Source organism: Talpa europaea, assembly GCF_964194135.1.
Source record: "Talpa europaea genome assembly, chromosome: 7".
NCBI classification, from domain to species: Eukaryota; Metazoa; Chordata; class Mammalia; order Eulipotyphla; family Talpidae; genus Talpa; species Talpa europaea.
The window spans coordinates 120,579,658-120,600,815 of NC_140074.1; the positions used below are offsets into that span (position 1 = coordinate 120,579,658).

A 21,158-nucleotide genomic window follows, 5' to 3' on the forward strand; every position below is an offset into this window, starting at 1 on the left:
CCTAAGACCCCTCTTGCTCCCACGCTCTCGTGGAATGTCTCCCCTTTCCCGTCTCTTCCCGGGAAAACGGGGGAAGGGGGGAGGGGAGGCGGGAGGGCTGGCTTTCTTTGTCAAAAGGCAGTTTCTATACTTGAGAAGAAAGGCGGAGATAATCACGGTTACACATCAACGGCTTGGCAGACACAGTGACAAAGGCTCCCCAGAGAGGAGGTGCTCTCCCCCCTTTGTCTTTCTCTCACTTGAACGCCACACGTCAAAGTTCAGCCTCCCTCAAGACACATGGCCGAGTTCCAGGGTTCAAGGAACAATCTTTGTGTACAACGTTGAAACAACCAAACCACAGCCTCTGTGGCCCCACCGCTACAGCTACACTCTGGACAGCGAGGGGGAGAGAAACAACATGCAAACACACGCACACGCACGCACGCACACTCGCTCTCGCACACTCCCTTCACTGGTGCCACCATGCACAGAAACACTAAAGTCACAACTAGTATCAACACTTCACATTATGAGTATTGTTTCCAAAGAGAAGCGATTCATGGAATTGAAACATCCACAAGAGTAACTCCTCTGACGCGGATGAAGAAGCTGAAGATGGAGCCTGGGGGTCACGACTGTGCATGGGGGATCCACTGACTGTCCATTGGTCGGCCTAACAGTTCCTCCACACGCCGCGCCACGTCCATTGTGTCATCCAGATCAAAGTCCCCGTCGGTGTCAAGGACAGGGTCAGGGCTTGGGAGGGAAAGAGAAGGGATGAGGGGGCAAGAGAGAGGGGGTCAGAGATCAACGACTAACAGCAGAGACCACCCCAAGCACTGCACCCCATTAAGGGAATGGCCAGGTCAGCCTATACCCTCAGCCCAGGCTTCAGAGGAAAGGACCCACTTCTGATGTGAACTCAGGGAGCTAGCTTGAGAGAGACTCAGACTAAGACACCCCTCCCAGCTGTCCCTCACACGGGATGTCCAGACACATCCAAACCCCATCCAGTCCTCACGCAGAGCAAGAAGAATCTCCATTACGGGAGACGCGAGCAGATGACAGTCGCCCAGCTCCATGCTAAGCTACCAGTGTCCTCTGGTCTGATCGCTCCTTCCCATCTGTGCATGTGTCAGAGCCTGGACCGCGGCCGGGTGGTCTCTGACCCAAAGGACCTCTGGATTCCTTTGCCCATCCACCCCCTGGGTTCCAGCCTGAGGACAAACCCCCAACTCCTCCCCACAGAGCCCCAGGAGAACACCTACTTTTGTGGGTACATGTTAAAGTGAGCCTGGTTGCACACGGCTGGGGAGGGGGCCTGGTCCATGTAGGTGGCGCTGCCCCCCGCAGAGTCTGCAGAGGCATTTACAAACCTGCAGGAGAAGGCAGAGCAGGGCCTCAGCGGCCTGGGGCGGCAGCTCCCCTGGGGAGGGCTCAGGGGGGTCTCTGTGTCTCTTCAGGGTGTAGGAGGACTGAGTGCCCTACTGGACCAGGGGTTCCGGCTGCAGGAGAGGGGTCCTGGGTGCCAGCCTCATTGTGATCAAGCCCAGCTCCTGCCCTGGGGCTGAGGCAGGTTTGGGGGGAGGGGATGTGTTCTTGTGGGCCCATGGGGGGAGTTGTGGGGGCAGGGCAGGCCCAGAGCTGGACCCGGACACTTACTCAGGGACCACTTGCTTGATCTGCGGCTTCACGTACCCGTCCACTGCTTTAGCTGCCGAGGAGAAAGGTGATGAGAACCAAAGTTCTCAAATGAAATAAAAATGCAATCTCTCTTAAGAATCACAACTTTCCTTAGGATACAACACAAGCCCCTCATTTTACCTCAGGGGATGAGGGGAGTACTATCTGCATCTATTAGTTTGAGCTGGCAGAGGAAACGCCTCAGGGCTAAATCTGCAAGCTAAGATATCTTCCAAGTTGGCTGGTATCTGTTAATCAAATCTTCAAATCACAGAAACACACCGCTCTGATTCAAGCTTTAATGCATACTAAGTAAAGAAAAAAAAGTCTTAAAAAGTTTAAAGATGAAGGGGCGGGAGGGACAGGATTTGGGCTCAGTGGACAAAATTCGGAACAACAGGCCACAGGAAAATCCATTTTTAGTTCTATGAGGAAGAATTACAACTGTTCAAAAAAGAAATGGGCTGTCTTGGAGAGAAGTGATTCCCTTCTCACTGGAGGATTTCAGGCAGAAAGTTTACAAACGCTTGTCAGGGGCTGCACAAAATATTCTCAGCATTTGCGAAGAATGCATTTGACTTGATAATCCTTGAAGCTACTCTCTGAGTTTCTACTTTGAGGAAAGGGGGTGTCACTCCTCCAGGACCCTGTGGACTCTCGTGCCCTGGGGTCTCTGCGTTTGGGATGGTCACTCATCCTGGGAGAGCTGCCTGCTCCCCGTGCCTGGTGACAAGAATGCTGGTGCTGAGTCTCTCTTTCGCCACGGAATCCCCACTGGGACGTGGGGGGTTAGGCGATAAACTCCAAGGCGATCTGGTCAGCCGTGTTACCTTTCCTAAAGTAGGCAGCAGGTATGGACATTCTACAGGCAGGGAGTGGAAGCAGTTTGGGGGCACGTGTGGGCGGAACAGGTGCCATCTTTACTCGGTTAGACCACGAGCCCAATAAGGAGGCTAGGATGAGCGCCCAGGAACAACCCAGGAAACAGCCCAGGACGGGGCAATGCTATACCGCTCGCAAATTTCTTGTGGTCCTAACTTGCTTCTTCTAGGTTTCCAAATGTCAGGGTCTATCATTTTATAGCATCTCATGGGTTTTGTACTTTATGGTCTACAAAGAATTTTTATAGCTTGGCAGACTAAATACCCAAGAAATGCTGTAAAAAATAGATGGCAAAAATCCAGATTAGCTGCACTGAGGAAAAAAAAGTGTTAAGGATAATCCAAAACACCACATAAATCTAAGACTATTTTGGTTTATTTCTCCACATAGAGACATAAACATTATCTTAGGGCAGGAAGACTTGATACAAAAGGCAGAATTTATATAGGAAAAAGAATGGCAGATTGGGGTATGAAGAAATTACAGTCTTCGTACTTCAGCAAAACACAACAAATGTTAAAAGAACAATGATACACTGTGAAAAATATTTGCTCCTTACAAGAAGGTGGTTATTTACTATCTGGGAATACTTAGACATCATTAGCGGAAAAAAGATCTCCAAGAGAAAAGTGAGCAAGGAACACGCACACACTTCACAAAAGAAAGGCCAAGCGGCCACGAGTGTGGTGGTAAAGAAATGAGGCTCTGGAGTTGCAGCGTGTGAGCTCAGAGCCTCGCTCGGCCACTTCTTGGCTATGAGGCCTTTGGCAAAATATTTTACTTTTCTGTACCTTAGTTCCTCACATATATAAGATGGGAGCAACACAGCAGCTACTTCACAGACCTGTTTTCAGGCTTAAATAAGATACTACGTGAAGCTGCTCAGAAAGCGTCTGGCACATAGTAAGTAATAAATGTTAGCTGCTATTATTACTCTAATTATTACTGTCATTGTAGGAAAATAAGAACTAAGATACCATTTTGAAGCCAATAGACTGGCAAGCATGAAACAGACAGGACTGGCTGGAGGATGGAGATGCAAATACCCCCTGTGGGAGGGAAGGGGATTCCGTATTCTGGGGGGCCTGGTCTGAAAAGAGGTGTCAAACTGCTTAGAGAGCGCATGCCACTTGGCACAAATTCTACTTTAGGAACTTATCCTCAGGAAATAGTTGAACTAGATGCATATATTAGATGATCTCCATATCAATAGTAAACTGTAAGTATCTTGGCATGGAGTCACATGCCATGGAATTCTATGCCATCACTAAAGTGATGTACGGTTATATTTACTGGCCTATAACTCTGCCAATGATATATATTTTTTTAAAGATTTATTTATGCATACAAGAACGGGAATACAAGCCTGAGATGTGGGGGGTAAGAGGATGCACCAGAGACAGAGGGGAACAGAACGGGCAGATTGACTGAAATACACTGCTGAGGGGAGCAGCGGGTGAGTCAGGAGAGGTCTGCTGCACCATGTGGGTAGCTCCCTGGCCGGGGATGGAACTCGTGCCACAGTGGCTGCGGACAGCTTCATAGGTTGTGTCTTAACCCCTTGCGCCACCAGGGAGGCCCCGATGATATATTTTTAAGTGAAAAAACAGTCAGGTCACAGAAGACAACGCATGCTATCACCTTGGACTCCAGACTGGCATGTGTGGGCCCACCGGCCCCTCTTGTGGCCCTGCCCTCATTTCTTGCCGTGTCCTTCCCTGCCCACCAGCTGGGACATCCCGGGCTCTGGTGGACTCTGCAAACACACCAGCCTCATCTCCACCCAGTGCTTCTGCACTTGTCCTCTAGGCCTACAATGTCCTCTCTCTGGACCCCCATGTGGCTAGCCTCCTTTCTTAGCTCAGGCCTATTCTGCTCTCACCTCTTTGGAATAATCTTCCCTGACCCCCATGGCAATGTCACCACCATCCTCTCCCCTGTCACCCTCTATCCCTTTATCTCGCTTATCTGTCTTCATAGTAGCTGTCACTAAACACACTTTTTGGTTTACTTATTGTCTTCCTTCTGCTACTAAATTGTAACCCCTCCCCCCCCAGAAGTACTTAATAAGCATCTGGAGACAGACTTCCTGAATCAATGGCGAATTCATACCTATATAGATTGGGAGAACAGTGACCAAATTTTTTATAGTGGTAAATCTCTAGATGAGAGGCATTGCATATATCTTTTACTTTTCTGGAAATTTTACAACAGATAATACTTTCATGTTCAAAAAAGAACGAACTGCCTCTGTTTAAAAAAAAAAAAAAGTTTCACCTTTCCAACTTTATTTATCCTAAGTATGTATTAAAAACACTTTGTTCCCTTCAATTTGATGCTTGGGGCTAGCAGGTGCATTTCCTATGTGCCTGAAGAACACAGCCCCACCTTTACATGTGCCCTGGAAAATGATCAAACAGCAATAACTAGATACTAATTGTGCAGGTTCTTTTAAGACAGACACACACACAGACACACAACTAAAATGACACAAAAATCACAACATAACCAAATCAAAATGCGAACATTGTTACCAGTGGCAGGCTCGCAGGGGACCGGCGTGTAATATTTGGAGTACACCTCATCCTTTGGCCGATCAGGAAACACATAGATAAGGTAATTCAGGTCACCCAGGCGGTCAGCCAAGGACCGGATAGAGAAGTCTCTGGTGGTAAAAGGCATCAGATTCCAAAACATTCTTTCCTCTAGGTGAATAAACAGAACAATCATACTCTAAACATTATTTCTCAATGGGAAACGCTAACACTCAAATACCTAACACAGCAAAACTCTCCATTAAAATTATCCCAATAAAGATCGTTTAAATAAGCACAGGTTGTAGATCAAGTAACTCTTAAAAGTCCTGGGTAGATAAGCAGGCCACACACACACCACTTCCCTGGGGATGCAGTGAGCTCAGGTAATTTTAGGATCAAAAAGTATTCTGTGAAGAAGAAACAGTTCCTATAGGCCCTAATTCTTGATTCCCTGTACAAAAACACAGGAGAACTAGGAACCATGTCCATGGCCAGAGGACATGCGAGAGCTACCAAAAGCAATTAAAATCTTTAAGTCACAAAAACAACAACAACAAAAAAAAACCTAGCAAGCTACTCTTATTGTGCAGACCAGAGGAAAGAACTGACATTCTAGGGTGGGGATGATCAGTGGCAAAACCCTTATGTTAGTCAGGATAAAGAATACTTCAAGTGGCATGTTATTTCTACTTTCATGACTCCCGATCATTTAAGCAGTTCTTCACAGAAATAAGCACAAGTTTGAGTAGTGAGAATGCAAACATTTCAAAGGGAAGCTGCAGAAATTTTTGTTTTTTAAACTATTTATGCATATAAGAATTGGGGTGTAGGCGAGAGGTGTGGGGAGGGGTGAGAGGATTCACCAGAGACAGAGTGGGGAGCAGCACAGGAAGATCCACTGAAATACACTGCTGAGGGGAGCAGCGGGCGAGACAGGAGAGGTCTGCTGTGCCATGTGGGCCACCTCCCTGGCCGGGATCGAACTCATGCTGCAGTGGCTGTGGATAGTGCTGAGACTTAACCCCCTGCACCACCAGGAAGGCCCCAGCTGCAGAGATTTTGCACTGGAGACTGTATTACTGGGAGTCACGTCAGGGTTTGTCTTTCTCAAAATCAAGAACTGTGTTTCTCATAATAAGATTTTACACATCCTGCTGTGTAACATGTAACACGTCTGTGTTTCCCATACTCATTACAGGCCCCAACAAATATAAATATGCAATAAATTGTGACAGCAATTTGCAACAAAAGCAGTTAGTGCGAGTCTTAAAAAGGGAGGGTACTCACGAGAATCAAACTTCCAAGCAATGGTGATGCCCCCAATTTCAGAGTCACTGAATCTCAGCAGGAAGGTCCCATCGGGCTTGTTAATGAGCAGGTCATGGGCCTGTTGCTTGTTCACGAAACCCAAGATAGCTCTGGATCACAAAGCGAAAGGAGCAGAAGCACAGTGTGATGTTTTAATGCCAGAAAGATATTCAAACTCTATTGCTAACTAAGAAATGATGAATCTCACCCATCATTCCAATGAGGCTTGAGATGCTTTTTTAACACTTCCATCACACCGTCAAACCACTGCCAGAAAGTGTAATTCCGTCCTGGTAAATTCTCCTGGTTGGAGACATAACAATGAACACAGGGAGGCAAGGATGTCATGTGGAATATTACCTGAATATACTTTAACTGGGAAAAACTGGGTGGGGAAAAAAAACATCTGCACTAGCAGGGTCAAACAAATAAGCATGCCTGTCTGCTTTGCCAAACAGTCCTACAACCAAAACCCTTATGTTAGTTAGGATAAAGAATACTTCCAGAAAGAAGTCTGGAAGGAGGAGAAACCCAACCAAGTGCAGTGACCATCACCCAGTGGACCCTGCCACAAACAAGTTCCCTGGGATCTGGATGACCAGGACTTTGCTATTTCCGATGTGTGGTCAGTGACCAGCAGCAGCAGCAGCAAGTTCTGAGAAATGCAGGTGAAGCAGTGCCTGCATCCTAGCGAGATGCCCAGGTCCTCTGTGAGTGTGACCTGGACTGGACGACTCCATGGTGCCCCAAGGATTACTCCACTGCCAGCTGCTAGCTGGGGACCAGCAGCAGCAAGCATCGAGCTGATTCCAGGGTGGGCAGCAGCCACTGCTCGTGGAGACGTTGTTTCACCTTATTGAACCTCCTCTGACAACCAGCAAACCTGCTGGCCAACTGTTAACACAATGATTTAAAAGATGTGGACTCAGAGGTCTCTCAACTAGAGCGTTTAAAGAAAAGAGGCAGAAAAGAAATGAAAGTTAGGGCCTCCCCTGGTGGCGCAGCGGTTGAGCGCTGGGCTGTGAAGCTGCCTGCAGCCTCTGCAGCGCCGGTTTGATCCCTGGCTGCTCCCCGGCTACCTGAGGGAGGGTCCCACATGGCGTGCAGACCTCTTCTGCCGCCCGCTGCTCCCCTCAGCAGTGTACTTCGGTCCTTCTGCCTGCTCTGCTCCCCACTCTGACTCTGGTGAATTCTCTCACCCTCCCGCGCTTCTGACTGTACCCAGTGCTTGTATAAATAAATAAATAAAATAAAAAATAAAAAAAAAAAGAAATGAAAGTTAAATTTAAAAATCAAAGACCTGACAGGTGAATAAACAGATGCTGGTGAAACTGCATTCCTCACCGGCAGCCCCTTGTGTGGGCTGAGGGGCCTGGGGCTTTTCGTTACGCACAGGGAACAAGAGTCAGCAGGACAGAGCTGGGGACTCCAGGCACCACAAAGTCTGACTCCTCATGAGGAGACACATCAGCGTCTGCTGAGCTCGGCTTCACACAACAGGGGCGGGAGCCATACACTCACCCAACCTACTGACACAGCCAGACATGTGATTCCCTACCCAGAAAGAATGTGGTTGTCCCTTTACTTGGAGGTTTCCTATTACTTTGGGCACGTTTTATTAGGGGCATGAAGACTGGGACCGGGGCAGGGAGACTCCTGGAAGCGTCTGGCTGGGAGTGACTGAGGGATGGCGGCTGGAACGGCTGGGCGCTCACCCTGTTAAACTGGGACCAGGACACCGACATGCTGCTGTAGTCCTCGAGGTGGCTGCTGCTGCTGTTGAAGAGCTTCTGTGCCAGGAACACGAGGTTCTCCTTGGTCAGGCCCCGGTTGCTCTGCACTTCAGCCTTGAATTTCATGTTGAGCGCGTCACACAGCTGCGGCCACAGCACTTTGTCAGGCACGGCGAATGGCACCCGGCCCTGGGGGAGAGAGGCCAGAGCACTATGAGGAAACAGTGGCGTGATTTATGCCCTCAACCCGCAGGAGACAAACACCAAAGGCTGGAAGTAGCTTGCGACCTTCGTTTTTGTCAGGCCTGTGGATAAGTCTGGGTTTTCAAGGGGGGTGCGGTTTTGTGGCATTCGGAAGATTCCATTTTACCATCTTCACACACAACTCAGGTCACCTCCTGCTATCACCTCCTGTTTTGTCAATGAGCAGCGCAATGCTCAGTCTAATCCAGTCGCCATGAAAACAAACCTGGACCGGGATCGGCAATTATTTATTACTGTAAATTCAATGGGAATTTAGGATCCAAAATACTTCAGGTGCATGCACACACGGAACACGTGCTCAGACACGTGTGTGCACAAGTGTGACCCTTGCCTCTGACACCTTCCTGTACAGACCTCTGGCTCAAAGTGAGACAAGCTAGTAAGGGAGAGTGGAGCTGGGAGTGAGGTGAGTTCATTGAGACAGGTCTGAATATGAATTTTTAATAAACTGCTTTTCATCCCATTCAGCCATAGTACTTAGCTTTAATTTTTTGAACAGGAAATTCATTTGCATGATAAAAAATTTAAAAACCATAGGAGGCTACACAGTAAAGTCATTAGCCCCCTCTGTTCCTCTCCCTCAAAAGCATGTAAGCTACTTTTTGGTGTATAGCTCCAAAGATATGCTATACATACATACTAGCAGATAGATATGTACATGTATAATCTTTCATTTCAAAATATATAAATGGTAGCATTAAATTCACAGGTTCTGCATCTTTTTTTTCACTTGATACGGTCACTGGGAGAACTCATATTAACTAACACTTAAAGAAGTTCCTCGTTTTCTTTTATGCCCTTTAAATATTCTACAGCATGGAAGAACAATACCATATCTAACCAGACCCCCAGAGATGGACATGCACATATTGATCTCAAATCTTCAGCCATTTTAAATGATGTTGCAACGGAGTTATGTCATTGATGATGCATACGCAAAAATATCTTGTAAATTCACACATGTATTTATTTCAAAACAACCTAAGATGTGCACTAGTCACTAACGTAACAGAAAAATGTTTAAAATGCTTATTCACTTAGACAACATACTTCAGCAACAACGTGTTACGGGAGGTGTGAGGGGACGGAGGTCAGTGGACATGTCAGACAGAGAAGGCTTCCTACCCAGAAGACTCAGCAGAACAGATGGAGGCAGATATTGTTTAAAAGGACCAGGGTTTGTAGTATAAGCATGGTAGAGCTTCTGCCATGGTAGAAATCACACCTCTCTACTATGAATATTGTTCTCTGAAGAGGACCGTTGGGAATGCTAAATCACATGAGAGTCATAGTTAGAGAAAGTCAGATTCCTGTGTCCCAGGTAACAGCTATAACCCTTGGTCATGTTTTTATGGACTAACGTCTACTGGAAATATGCAACACACAGAATTTTGCCTGCTGGAGGCTGTGAAGCTGCTCCCTAAGCAGCACGCTAGTGGTACTCAGAGAGCATCTAGGTACCTAAATCTGCAAAACTCACATTTGTTCCCTTAAACAAAGCCTCTCATTCCTCCTGAGAAACCTGGAACCACAGAATCTAGAACTTGGAAGACATTAAAAACCACTCTCAATAAAAACCGTTTATTGGAAGATGACAGGAATCAATTTCTAAGCTACAGGGACCTCCTGAGAAACCCAACAGCTACAAGGAACCTGAGAATACAAAATTCCACTCATGGTTTCACCAATATTCCAAATGACAGCAAGTACAGACTAGGTGATGAGCATTTTGTCTGTTACCTAATTTAACCACCCGAACAGTGCTACGGAGCATTACTGTCCCTGTTTTGCAGGCACTTACTGGGCACTTCAGCCCAGAGAGGTAAAGTGAAGCCCCACTTGGTGGAGCTTGAATTCGAATATGCTTGGCCTGAAGTCAAGCCTACGTTCTTTCCACTTCCACATGCTCTCTATTCTGCCTCCCAACAAGAAAACAGCATTTTCCTTGTATTTTGGGGGAGGAGGGTGACACATGAGATTAATGACACCAGCATCAAGATCTTGAGACCCTCAGGCCCCAGGAATTCACTCACAGGCTCTGCGAAAGCGTTGTCCCAGAGGACAGTGGCTGTCGCGTTGTTGTCCTGGCTGCCGTGAACGATCACCACCACCGGGAGGGACAGGGTCTGGAAAACACGGGGCAGGCTGAGACTCATAGCCGCACGTTTGTCCCGTCTCCCCTTCCTCCCACCCCCACACGTTCTTCTTCTCCTTAAGAGTCAGTAAACAGAGAATCTGCATGGCTCCAGGAAGGATGTGACTTCACACTAACACAATCTTAGAAATTTTAGATATTTTATGAGGTGTGACTAGATGTCTCAGAAGTATGGATAAGTCTCTCAAAGTTACACAGAGAACTTTATCAGGAGGGAGGAGAGCATATGGAAAACATTCCTGGCAAAAATTAGTAAGTAGCAAATGTCTAGACAAAGCCACCACTGTCACTCAGAGTCATCCTGAGTGACGTTTCTCCTGATTCACTTTCCACCTGTATCTCCAGTTACTTCAGTTTGTTATTTCTTGCGTGTGTCTCAAGAGAATCTAAGAGATACAGTTTGAGGATGAGGTCTCCCCACATTCCATTCATCAATAATAAAAAATGTTCAAAAACTTCTTTTGTGACAAAGTAAACACATGCACGCGCGCGCTCGCGCGCGCGCACACACACACACACACACACACAGAGGTAAGGGGAGGCTTTACCTTAACTTGAAAAACCAACTCATTTCCTCCAACACTGAACTGTGATTCAAACAGGATTGTAAATTTCTCTTCTGTCACTGACTCTGCTCCACGACGATCAGACCTCTTAATTCGTTTCAGGGACTACAAAGGGGAAAGGGAAGATGAGGAGGCCCTCAAGCAACTGGGAAATCGTGTGCTTCCCTTCTCCCCCTCACCATGTTCCTGAAGTGGGCGCTGAGCGTGCCCGTGGCCTGGTGGTACTCCATCACACAGCAGTTGTTCAGGATCTCCCCGCTGTAGTCACTGCAAATCAGACAACTCAGCTCTCAAGCCACAGAGAATCTCAGTTCACATGGGTAGGTCATAAGTTTCACGTAGGAGGAAATAAAGAGTTAAAAACATGTCATCTAGGGAATATACAAGCTGTAAAAAATATGAAATAAATACACATAAAATATACAAGATGATTTCTTGGATGCAGCTAGACTAAAAGTAAAAGCAGCCTCCCCATCTGTACGAAACAGTATTCCTGCTAGTATTCCTGCTCTGAGTGCTGAACAGGTCAGGAGAGCCAACGCCTCCTACAGAGGGGCGGCTATGCTTCAGAAGGGACCACATACTGCCAGTGAAAGGACTGGAGGAAGTGGCCGTGGAGAGGCCTTGCTGTCCCTAGCCACAGGTTAGGCTGTGACGGCAGCAGGTGCCCCACCCTGGCACGGGCAGCCGCAGCAGGGGGCACACGTACTTGCGAGTGTTCTCGTTCTTGAGCAGCGACTTGGCCTGCTGCTCGCTGATGATGGTGGCCTTCACCTGGGGCGGGTTCATGTGCACGTTCAGCTTCCCCCCCACCAGCAGGCGCACGGTGGCCGCAAACTTGGTCTGGGTCTTCAGGACCTGAGGGGGCTGCTTCTCGATGATGAACGTGCTGTGGGGACACGGGATGTGCTCAGGGACTGGCCTCCCGGCCCCCACCATGGGGCTCAGCTGGAGAAGGAGGCAGTGAGGGTGGGTGGGCAGGGAGTGAGCTCAGCAGCCGGCCTGGGCTGCAGGGAACAAGGACCACAAGGAGCAGCCGGAGCAGCGGGGCCGGAGGCCATGAGGACGTGAGGCAGAGACAAGGCTTCCAGCACAACTCTGGGCTCCCATCTGCTGCCCCCGCCCTCCCAACACCGCCCACATGGGGCTGCCCTCCCCTGCGGGGCGCAGGCCAGAAGCAGCCATCACCTGGTCACCAGGGCTGAGATGATGTCCGTGATGGTGGCGTTGACCTCCGCCAGCATCTCCTCCACTGGGCCGGGGATGGGCAGCTGCTGGCAGAGGTGCTCAGCTCTGCGGATCTGCTGCCGGTTCTGCCAGATGATCTCGGCCAACTTCTCACACCTGCACGGGGACCCCAGGGCCAATGGGAAGGTCACTGGCTCCTTCTGTCCAGGCCCCAGGCCGCAGTCTGAGAGGTTCCCGGTCTGGAGAGAACCCCCGAGACCCAGCCGTACCCCTACCCGGGAAGGCTGGGAGCCTTAGCTGCCTCTCCTAGCCACTGAGCAGAGACAGCTCCCCGCCTTCCAGAAGCAGGGAAATACAGGGGAGGAGTGACCTTGATTGGCACCAAACAGCCTGGGCCTTGCCCCATTCACCAGCAGGGACGCTGATCCCGGGGAGGTGGCATGGGATGTGGACACCAAAGTCCATCGCGGGAAGCAGCACCCCTGCTGGGATGAGACTGTCAGGATCAGAGGGAGCCAGTGGGAAGCAGCGTCAGCAGCTGGAAGCAGCCCCTGAGTGCCTGCCTGCCCTTGCCACCCCCATCCTGCCCCTCAACCCCATGCCCCTTACCAGGACTGCAGCACATCCAGGCTGCCCTCAGGGGGCCCTCCGTTCCCCGCCAGCTGCTGCCGCCGCTTCCACTGGATCAGCTCGTCGTCCAGAATGATGGTCTGCTGCTTCCGCAGCAGCTGCAGGGTCTTCTGGTGCTTCTCGGCCAGCTCCTGTGGGGAGGCAGGGGAGCAGGCCCTGTTGGCTCCCAGGCGACAAGCCTGCAGGCCTCCCTCAGGAGGCAGGGCCAGGCCCAAGCCCCAGGCCCAGGCTGCCCCCTCCCGACCTGCTGTGCAACCACAAGCCCCCACAGAGGGCTCCACCCTCTCTCAGGCCCCCAGACAGCTCAGGATGTGACCTCCACACCTGCAGCAGGACACAGCTCCCACTCACCACACGGTACTGCTGCAGCGTCTGGGCCTCGCGCTGGAGCCAGGCCTCCAGGGACACCTGCTTCTGCTGGAGGGCCGTCTCCCGGCTCATACGCTCCTGGGGATTCAGCTGGTTCAGCTGGCTAAACTGAGCTAGAGGGGGGGACAGGACACCTATGATGATTATCAGCTGGAAGCCCAGCAGAGCCGCACTCATCTTTCTGGAGGCAAGACCCTCAAGGGATACCTCTGGCCGACAGCAGGTCAGGAGACTTTGGACTGAGGGTGCAGAGATGAGTGGGCTCTGCTGCTGGCCTCCTGACCCTGAGTTCCCCTCCAGGGAGTGGGGAGATGGCAGCTTGTGGGCACAGCTGAGAAGGATCCTGCCCATGGCCTCCCCCCAACCAAACACACAGCTGGCTGCCCAGCTCTCCTCACACCATGTGGGGGTCGGGCTTGGAGCCACATCGCCACAGTTGAAGCCACCTACATACCCTCCCCTGCTTGCAAACCCATTCTTCTTTCCAAAGTCACCTTTCTGAACCCCACAGTCATCACTGGGACTGAGTCAAGAGGCTGTGAGTGTCAGCATAGCCTGGCAGGCCTCTGAGGTCCATGTCACACTGACCCAGACCCTGCCCAGGGGACACACATGCTGGGTCAGATGAAAGCAACTCTAGCTCTTCCCAGGAAAAGCCAAGAACTGGAAGAGGCTGAGAGAGATGCCTCGACTGTCACTGAGGGGACTGAGCAGGAAAAGGACTCTCTGGCACAGAACATAGTAGGGTGGGCTGGGTGGCCTTCGGGACCCTTCCACTCACACGGAGTTGGTGGTAATCCCAACACCTGGACCCCATCTCTCCATGCAAGTGACCCACTCAGGTTCTCCTGGCAATTTGCATAAACTTCTGGGAAGGAAGCCAAGAGACATGAGGCAATTGTCTGCTCCGTTGGAGGGAGCTGAACCTTCCCTTGTACAAACAGATCAATAGTCTGTGTTTCTGATGGGTGAACTTGATAACTGAGACTGAACTGACATTGCACAATAGCTATAAACCCAAATCCATACCTAGGAAACAGAAAACCCAAGAGTAAGATCAATATCGTCAACCAGTGAAACACCCAGGATAGAAATAATAGCCTGAAATCTCCTTCTCCTAATCTAGGAAGAGGCCAGCCTTCTCTGGGATAAGTCTAGGAAGGAAGACATGGTAGGATCACCCTCCCTAAATTACTCAGAGCCTACTATGGATTTAAGCAATGTGGTAGTCTCAGGGTACAGAGATAAAAGATACAGTTCCCCCTCAAATACTTTCTATTCTAATGTGCAGACAGAGTCAGTATCAATGCAGTTATGTAATCAAGCCCAAGTGCATGGTCTGGAGGAGCTCTGTGTCTGTGTCCTGGTTGGTGGAGCAAAGGTTTCTCTAGGATTCTGAGCTGGGCATGCAAGCAGGGAAGAGAGCTCTAGTTGCACGCCAAATGCCTACAAGTCCAATAGGGGGCGCTGGTGGGGCTCCATGGCCTCCAGACTGTAGTTCTCTGTAGCCAAGCATGAAGCCACTCACAAGTGGAAGGAGAGTCTTTGTCTATAAGGACTTTAAGAGGGAAAGTGCGCCATGTGCTTTGGCCCAGGAGGCATCTCTGAGTAACACTACAGAACATTAAAAGTTCATCACCACACAAAGTCCCTTGACCCTTGTATTGTCCCTGCTTAGGAAGTTTAGCATTTCAGCGAAACAACATTTATAAAATGCCTCCTCTACACAATAGTATTGCTGGGTACTGTTTACTCAGACTGTGTGCTCCTTCCCACCAGGAGCTCCCTGGGTGTGGGAAGTCTGAGCAAGACCTCGCACTCTCCAAGGGCAACCGCTTGTCTTCTTGCCTTTCTAAGCTTCATCCTCCCAGCACTGCCTTCAATGCAAATGATTCCATCCAGAGAAAAGTAAATGCCTCTGAGTGAAGACTGGTTCTCCTTCAATCCAATCTGAGCTTCCTTCTAGTCCTTGCTCCATTCTCAAGACACACTGTCCTGCCGCAGCAGCCTCACCCTGGATCCTCAGGCTCTCTTGGTACTGGATGATGAAGTACTCTTGAGTCTGCTGCAGCTTCTTCAGCTCATTCTCTGTGTCCTGCGTGACCAGTCGCAGCTCCTCGAATGTCTGGTTGATCTGAAGGTGTTTCTGGGACATGGCGTCCACGAGACTGCCAGCTGGAGCGGTACCCTGGACACAGTGGGGGAGAGAGCAGACACCGTGAGCTGGCTGGGAGGGTGGAGAACCCCATGGGCCTGGTCTCAAGGAAAAGCCAATGCCAGAACCTGTAACTGAATTTTGAGTCAGTGGAATTGCAAACACCATTTGTAAGAACTGGGGGAAAGCAGACAGGTGAGCTGGCAAACTATGGCGTCTTCACAGAGCACAGCACACACTCCGGCCTCCATCAGAGGACCCCAAACAGGCCCGCATATGTCCTCTCTGGAGAAACCAGAACTCAACATGTGCCTGAGTTACCTGGGTTTCCTGCCAATGATGATGACCCCACACTTCACATGCACTGACCCAAGGCCACAGACTGTGCCAGAAGCTGGGACACCGTAGGGTAACAATGGAAACACACTGTCTGTGTCCACCCTCAAGACTTTCTTGTGACTGGGGGGAGAAGGTGAAGCTCTCAGAGGCAGTGTCTGGAGACGCCAGAATAAAGTCACAGGGGAGGCACCAACAGGCCTTTGTGGATCCAGCCATGCAAGGGACTTGGCGGGCCCATTCCTTCAACACCTGGTGGAGACGAGAGGCAAGTTTTCCTAATTCTTTCCTACGTAATCTTACATGAATATAAGCATGCCTTTCCTTATTCAACAATTATTCAGTTGGAGATAAATTATTTTGCACTGATTTGTGTGTGTATCTCATCAAGGCTATAAATCAGTGAAGACCACAGGCCAGTCTTCAGTTTCTTCTGTGCCCCTCAGGACCATGCTGTATTTATAGAGACACCAGTAGACATACCCTGAGCCGCCTCGACAAAGCTGGGCTCTGAGAGAGGTGCAAAAAGGCCTTCCCAAGCCCGCCGCCCAGACCCACAGACACTCACGTTGTTGGCTTCTCGGACCAGCCTCTGTTCGTTGTACAGGATGTGGCGGATGCAGCGGACCAGCTCCATGGGACAGCGGTCATAGGTGTTCTGGAAGAATCCAACAGCAGCGTTCACTTTGTTTCATTCCATGCTAGGGAACCCAACCCTACCTCAGAACAGGGGGCAAGATCTTTTGGCGGAGGAGACCCCTGGAGATGGTGGTGTAGCCAGGAAAAGCGCATAAAAGGAATCCCAATAACAGTCAGAAGGTAAAATGATTTTGTTTCTTGCATCTTAACTTGCCTAAAGTACTAAGATATCAGACTTAAAAACAGGTTAAATAAATTTCTAACGACCACATCACAAGGGAAGCTGGACACCCTTGACTGGCCAGCATGATGACTACTCCAGCAAGGATGAGATGCTGTCTGTGTCTCTGGATGGGAGGCTGTGAGAAGGACACAACAGCACTTCTTGAGAACCCATCACTGATGTCTACCCTGAGTCTATTCATGAGGAAACCCAAAATGAGGCGCATTTTACCTTTAAAAATATTGAGATGTTAAGGTATTTTAAATTGTAAGTGTAATTTAGAGACACAGAAAGGTCAAGAAATGATTCCATGCTAAGGGAGACCTGCAGAGTGTGTGAACCTGAGCTGGATCCTGGGCTGAAGGGGGAAAAAATGCCTCCAGGGACATTATTAAGTCAGCTAACAAAATGGAAACACTGTAAGATATAAGACAACTTAAAAGTATTGCATCAACATTAAATTTACTGAAGTTGACACTGTGTTATAACTACACAAGGGAAGGTAGAAAATGCACACTAAATAGGAGAAAAGGAACATGATATACACTGCATATTCTCAAGGGATAAGAAAACGTGTGTGTGTGTGTGTGTGTGTGTGTGTGTGTGTGTTTAGAGAGAGCATCTGATAAAGCAAATGTGAGCCACAGTTGAGTCTGGGCATCTGTAGAGGGTCTTTGTATCATTCTTGCTACTTTGTGTCAATGTGAAATGATTTGCAAATCAAAAGCTAGAAAGTAAGACTAATCACAAAACCAAATGATTAGAACTTAAACACGTAACATGGAGCTTGACAATGTTGAAGAAGAAAATCTCAACAGAAGTACTAGATGAAGGATGAGCCCCCCCCCCCCCCAGGTACCACGGAGGGACGGGAAGAGGGTGACCAGCCCGCACCCACCTGCAGCTGCGTGGCGTAGTGCCCCAGCTTGATCTTCAGCAAGAACCCATCTTCCCCCACCTGATGCTCCGCCTTCTTCTGCAGCTCTTGCACCAGGCCCTCCAGGAGCTGGGTGGCCTTAATGTTCTCCTGTGGATTATCAAGATCTATTGAGTCCCTAGGGGAAAAAAATTACATACATATGTATACATACATGCACACAATCCTGTATAAATGCAGCCTCAACACATCACACCTTTTCTTTGGTTAAAGTGAATTCTTCATAACGCCCACTGCAAACTTTAGGGAACGGTCCCATTTAAATCAACCAGCTATATACATTAATCCATTTCTAACCCACAATTCCCTTAAGCTGTACCATATAAACATATATATACTATCCTATGTTAAATGTTACATATTCTACATACATATTCTATAATATTTTTAAACTGCTTTTCAACATCTCCTTCCTCCTTCTGACTACGCTATCTGCTCCTAGGAATGAACAGAAAAGTGCGTTGTGTACTCTGAAGGAAATAAGGACTCCGATAATTTCCTATTTATAGTGACCTCCTCAAGGGTGTAGGGGGTACAAGGTCAAGAATGTTCTCTGAGTGTTTTCCAGCCTGACTAAGTGCTGTGTGTTGCTAACTTTCACACAGAGCATTTCTTAAGGTAGGTGAAAAGCTATTTGCTGCTAGTTCTAAGGAGCCCTGGACATAATATATTAAGACAGAAGATGCAAGTATTTAGACAAGTCACGCATTTTTATCACTATTTGCAGCTTTGGGACCCACAGGCAACACTAACTCTACCCGTGAGCCAGAGGAACCATCTTGGGCTCAGTGTTAACCCAGAGCCACTCAACTGGTGACAGGGATTGGATGGGATTCATTCTATTCCCTCTTGCTCGCTCCCTTCCGCCTCCCACTATCTGCCCCCCTCCCCAACTCTCCTTTCTTTTTTTAAACAACGTAGGCAATAATTGCTGCTGGGCAGTACTAAAACGCTTAGCTCACTGGAGAAACCAAACAGCTGTCAGGTTGGAATAATGTTCAGTTACTGCTGACCAGGTCTGAAGCTTATCTTGTGGTGGCTATAGGCTCTGTCACCCCTAAGCCCCTGAAACCAGCCAGCGACTAATTTCAAACAGAAGCACAAAATAACAGTAACATCCAACATCAAATAATATGCCCAAATCTGTATCCCGAGAAGGCCAAGTTTTAAATATGTATGTGACACGCTATGTATTAAGTTAAACATGTACTAGATGGAAGCCTGGAGGAATGAAGGCAGCCTTGCCTGTTTCTACTGGCAAATCCTGTTCCTCATCTGAGGAACATACCCGCTCTTGAAGAGAGCCATTCTCTGAGCAAAACTCATGGCTTTTGTACTTGAAAGCTTAACTCTGTTTTAAAAAAGCAATTTTCTTAGTTCAAACAGCAGAACTGAAGACTTTTTATTCAAATCTTTATATTCTTACGCAAACAAAAAGTACATAAAATTCAGGTTTTCCTTAACATCAGCACAAGTCTTGAGAGCCTCTCCCTCTCCCCTAGCCCCCACCACTAGCCACCTGAAGGTCCACCACCATCAGGAGGGACGTAGAGACTCTCGGGCCCAGGGAGTTCATCACCAGCCCACTGCTTTTGGGCAAGCAGTGGGGCCTTCACCCTGGGAAGGCAAGAGTACCTAACAGAGAGCCCAGAAAAAACTAGCCAAAATGTGCAAGACCTCCCAAGATGTCATTTTTGTGTCTGGACACAGAACCCATTTTGGAGGGGCCAAGACAACTGACCGTGGCCTGAGTTATGATTTCTCGCCACTGATTGAACCTGAACAGACTTGCCAGACGTGGCCTGTGTGAGGAGGGAAAAAAGACATCAAGAAAACTGCCAAAGGAACCCCAGAACAGAATGAAGAAGACCTGAGGGGCTGCGAGACCAGCATTGGCACTGCAAAAAGAAGCTAAGACTGTGGCGACTGTGCAGAGTTTTCATGAGAGGGTCAATAAATTAAAACTTCTTGTGTGAAAAAAACAACAACAAAATAACACAAGCCTTTTAATGTTTATTCAAGAAGCAGCAGCATCCTTACACCTAAATGAAAATTTAAATCATCAGACACGCCCTACTCATGTTTTTCTGAACTCTCCAAATCACTAACCCAGAAAGGAGAATGAGAAGGAAGTGGAAAAGCACCAGGGGAGAGGCTGCTGACATGCTCTCATTTAGCGCGTCGTTTTTCTCACTTAATTACATAAGGCTGAGACTTTTTTCTTTTTCTTTTTTAATTGCCTAGAAAATTGCCTTGCCTTGGCGCTCTCTAGTTTCTGGACAGAAATCTGCTGCTAACACAAGACTGCAATTATTCCAAGGCAACATTACTGAGGGGTACACAGCCTTCCTCAAACAGTGGCGTGGAGACAGGGCTTCTCCCGGCTGTCGGAGGAGGACCCTGCCCCGGCGGGGAGGCCTCGAGCATCCGGAGATGTGTCGGTTCAGGCTGGCACCCTGGCAACCAGCCAACTCGTTCCAGGCCACGGGCACAGAAGCAGACAGTCTGCTGCTGTACGTGCAGGGACGCTGCTGATTAGAAAGCTCTGTTGTCAGCCCTCTGCATTGTGCTCATTCTAAAATAGCTTAAAAACAATTCCCCCCTGGGCAAATAAACAGTAATTTGGAAAATAAGAAAAATACACATGCTCGTTAAATCTGCCACCAAGACATAGCTATTGTTAATATTTTCTTGTATACTGGTACACGTTCAATGTGTATGAATGTAATACATACCAATTTAAAAGCTCCAGTTATTCCATTGTTAGATTTGTTAATAGTACATTTTATTAAAATACATGCATATCTTATCTGCCCCATGAAGCATGAAATTCTTTAGGAACAAGGAATATTAATTTTCTCATTCTATGATACTACCTCCTATGACACTGCCCAACAGCCTAAAAGCACTCAAAACTCATTTGTTAATTGCATTTTAGCAGCAATTAACAAATTTTTATTAGCTAATGTTTTGAGCTATAATCTACTATTAAAGGGCACAATCCTATTTTTAAAATCTCAAGAGGCATTCCATCTTCCTAAAATCTAAGATGGACTTAAGTACCTTTTCATGGGCCATGTAATTTTTTTTTTAAACGTACAACTTTTAAAGTCTCTATCATGTTATCTTTCCAATCGAAATGCAATGTTCTTGTGCTTCATGATATAGGGTATAAAAACCTTCACTCACTCACCAGGCTTGGCTTTCAATCCACTGGGAGAGGTAATGCCGCACCTCAATGGGGAAATGCTGGCCATACAGTGCTTGCATCTGATGAAGAGCATCTCCTTGGAGCTGCTGCGCTTGGATCCACACAGCCATTGTTTACAATCTATTAAAAAAAAAAAATCAGTAGTTTTGGTGGGTTTTTTTCCCCTCTTCTTCTTCCCCTTTTAGATCCATGAGAGTAAAATATTCACACAGTTATCAAAGCTAGCGGTAAATGCTGGTAAGCCTTTATTGGTAGACAAACCCTTTTTGGTATTCTTGATACTGATCTTTTGTAAACTTTTGTAATGTTTTAAAAACATTTGGCTCTAAAATGCTCTCAAAGGGCAGATGTTCAGCGTGG

General features: G+C 48.2%; 1 protein-coding gene across 1 annotated transcript; it reads right to left on the reverse strand.

Annotated features, from left to right (window-relative positions):
- Positions 1-611: 611 nt before the first annotated feature.
- Positions 612-20,908, reverse strand: STAT5B (signal transducer and activator of transcription 5B; the record flags this gene model as incomplete). The annotated part of the gene is made up of 18 exons (XM_084239325.1): positions 612-738; positions 1,251-1,358; positions 1,645-1,696; positions 5,082-5,252; positions 6,372-6,502; positions 6,601-6,695; positions 8,108-8,314; positions 10,423-10,515; positions 11,093-11,215; positions 11,290-11,377; positions 11,820-11,999; positions 12,299-12,454; positions 12,908-13,059; positions 13,280-13,410; positions 15,311-15,485; positions 16,357-16,446; positions 17,549-17,705; positions 20,781-20,908. 18 exons carry the CDS (start codon positions 20,906-20,908, stop codon positions 612-614), a joined length of 2,364 nt encoding a protein of 787 aa, XP_084095451.1.
- Positions 20,909-21,158: the final 250 nt, after the last annotated feature.